The sequence below is a fragment of the Mastomys coucha genome, unplaced genomic scaffold (genome assembly GCF_008632895.1).
Source record: "Mastomys coucha isolate ucsf_1 unplaced genomic scaffold, UCSF_Mcou_1 pScaffold21, whole genome shotgun sequence".
NCBI classification, from domain to species: domain Eukaryota; kingdom Metazoa; phylum Chordata; class Mammalia; order Rodentia; family Muridae; genus Mastomys; species Mastomys coucha.
In genome coordinates this window covers 39,216,862-39,220,234 of record NW_022196904.1, presented here as the reverse complement: position 1 = coordinate 39,220,234, position 3,373 = coordinate 39,216,862, and the positions used below count along the sequence as shown (strand labels likewise).

The window sequence follows — 3,373 nt, the reverse complement described above, 5'->3', positions numbered from 1 at the left end:
ACTGTATCTGTCCTATGACTCAGCTCTACTACTCACTGCCATATGACCAAAGAACTGAACATTCTACTCCACAGATACTTCTTCACTACTGATCATTGCCTCCTTTTTCACAGTAGCAGGGAAGTGGGAACAATCCAAATGTCTTCAACTGATGACTGGAAAATGAACATGTGGTATATACACAATAGAATACCATTCAGCTGTAAGGAAAATGAAATCAGAAGATTTACAGAAAAACCTAGAAAACATCATGAGTGAGATGATGCTTTCTAAAAAATGTTTTATTCTAAAATGCTGATGTATTTAATAATTTAATGTGACACTAAAAATGAATATGTACAGATTAAATAAATTCATAGTTCAGATATTTTGCTTGAATAAATGTAACTATTTACCTCCAAATCCAATCGAGAAGTAAAATACTTCCTTCTTTCTGTGAATTCTCACTGTTCCTCCATTCTTAATTCTGCCTTGGAAGCCAGTACTGTTTATACTTGTGCCTCAATATAAAATTGAAAGTGCAAATTAAAAGAGAATATCATCCAATGTTTTTTCTATGTTTAACAAAAGCTACTTCTTTAGGGAAAACTCCTGAATGTAATACATATTATCACATAGAAAGCGTGTGTTGTAAATTATTATAACCTCATCTTATATATACTTTGCATTTTTTACTTTTTTGTAATTTTTCCTGAAGATTTAGTAACCACCAATGTAGTATATAGTCTCTTTCCACATATTAACTCTTTAAAACACATTCCATATATAAATAAGATTTCATACTGGCATGGATGAAGAGAAAGAGGGACACTCATACACTGCTGGTGGGAATGTAAGCTGGTACAAACACTCTAAGAATCATTTTGGTGGTTCCTCAGAAAACTGGACATAATATACCTGACCACCCAGCTATACTACTTCTGGGCATATACCCAGAAGATCCTATAACATATAATAAGAACATATGTTCTACTATGTTAATACCAGCCTTATTTCTAATAGCAAAGAGCTGGAAAGAACTCAGATGTCCTTCAACAGAGGAATAGATACAGAAAATGTGGTACACTTATACAATGGAGTACTATTCATCTATTAAAAATGATGAATTCATTAAATTCTTGGGCAAATTGATAGAACTAGAAAATATCATCCTGAGTGAGGTAAACCAATCATAAAAGAAAACACATGGTATGCACTAACTGATAAGTGGATACTAGCCCAAAAGCTCCAAATAACCAGGATACAATTCACAGACAACATGAAGCTCAATAAGAAGGAAGACCAAAAGGTGGGTACTTTGGTCCTTCATAGAAGGAGAAGAAAATACTCACAGAAGCAAATATGGAAATAAAGTGTAGAGCAGAGACTAAAGTAAAGGCCACCCAGAGACTGTCCCACCTGGGGATTCATCCCATATATAGTTACCAAACTCAGACACTATTTTGGATGTCAATAAGTGCATGCTTTAAGTAGCTTGATTCTGCTGTCTCCTGAGAAGCCCTGCCAGAGCATTGCAAATATAGAGGGGGATGTTAGCATTCAACCATTGGACTGAGCTCAGCGTTGCTAATAGAGAACGTAAGAAGGGACTGAAGGAGTTGAAAGGGGTTGCAACCCCATGAGAAGAACAACACTATCAACCAACCAGACCCCTCAGAACTCTCAGGGACTAAGCCATCAACAAAGGAGTACACGTGGCTCCAGTTGTATATGTAGCAGAGGATGGCTTGTCATGCAGCAATGCAAGGAGAGGTCCTTGGTCCTATGAAGGCTTGATAGATAGCCCAGTACAGGGGAATGGAGGGTAGAGAGGTAGGAGTGGTAGGTGGGTGGAGGAACACCCTCATAAAAATGGGGGAGGGAGGATTTGATAGGGTATTTCTGGGAGGGAGGGAAACTAGGAAAGGAGATAACATTTGAAATGTAATAAAAGAAAATATCCAATATGAAAAAGAAAAATGAAAGAAAAAATCTATTTCCCATGCTCATATATCCATGGGATTAACATAGTAAAGCTGGCCATATTTTTACAGATTCAATGCAATTCTCATAAAAATTCCAACTCAATTCCTCACATAGAATGAAAGAGCAATTCTCAGTTTCATCAGGAATAACAAAAAAACCAGGATAATAAAAAACATTCTCAACAAGAAAAAAAAAAACTTCTAGTAGAAGCACTATGCCTGATCTCAAACTCTACTTTAGAGCCACAGGCATAAAAACTGCATGGTATTGTTACAGAGACAGAAAAATCAATTGAATAAAATTGAAGAGCCCGAAATAAACCCACACACCTATGCATATTAGCACTTTGACAAAGAAGTCAAAATATCCAGTGGAAAAAAGACAGCATTTTCAACAAATGGTGCAGGTTCAACTGTTATACAGCATGTAGAAGAATGCAAATTGATCCATTTTTGCCTCCTTGTAAAAAGCTCAGGTTCAAGTGGATCAAAGGCCTCTGCATAAAAACAGATACACTGAATCTATTAAGAGAAAAAGTGAAGAAGAAACTAGGACACATCAAAACAGTGGAAATTTTACTGACCAGAACACAAACTGCTCAGGCTCTGAGATGAACATTTTACAAACATGACCATATAAAACTGAAAAGTTGAATGGATGACTGTGAGCCTCCACTTCTGTATTAGTTGGGCACTGTCAGAGCCTCTCAGGAGACAGGTATATCAAGTTCCTGTCAGCCAGCACTTGCTGGCATCCACAATAGTGTCTGGGTTTAGGGATTGTATATGGAAAGGATTCCCAGGTGGGGCAGTCTCTGGCAGCCCCATAGGAGCAACAACAATATGAACTAACCAGTAACTTCAGAGCTCCGAGGGACTAAACCACCAACCAAAGAGTACACATGGTGGGACTCATGGCTCCAACTGCATATGTAGCAGAGGATGGCCTAGTCAGTCATCAATGGGAAGAGAGGCCCTTGGTCCACTGAAGGCTCTATGCCACAGTTTAGGGGAATGCCAGGGCCAGGAAGTAGAAGAGGGTGGGTTGGTGAGCAGGCCAATGAGGGAGGGAATAGGGTTTTTTCCGGAGGGGAAACCAGGAAAGGGGATATAATTTGAAATGAGGATCTAGTTGTATCCTGCAAATTTGCAGTGATACTCACTCTTCTATCTTTTTTTTTTTCTGAGACTTGAAGTTTATTAATTTTAACAATAATTTAAAAGGTACAATGGGTTTTCATATTACAGAAACACTTATACAATGAAGAAAACTGACCAGGGTTATCAGCTAATATATAATACCAGTTAATGTGGAAGCTACATTGGGAATTAATTACCTCAGGGAACTCTTGCTTTGCTGTTTTGGTTTTTAAGAGTCACACATATGTACCCACCACTGGCTTCAAACT

General features: G+C 37.9%; 1 protein-coding gene across 1 annotated transcript in view; it reads right to left on the bottom strand.

Annotated features, from left to right (window-relative positions):
- Positions 1 to 2,489: 2,489 nt before the first annotated feature.
- Positions 2,490 to 3,373, bottom strand: part of LOC116101230 (ribonucleoside-diphosphate reductase subunit M2-like) — a 4,599-nt gene continuing 3,715 nt past the window's right edge. The window contains 1 exon segment of the mRNA XM_031384872.1: positions 2,490 to 2,513. Within this exon segment, the coding sequence (XP_031240732.1) occupies positions 2,490 to 2,513 (24 nt within the window).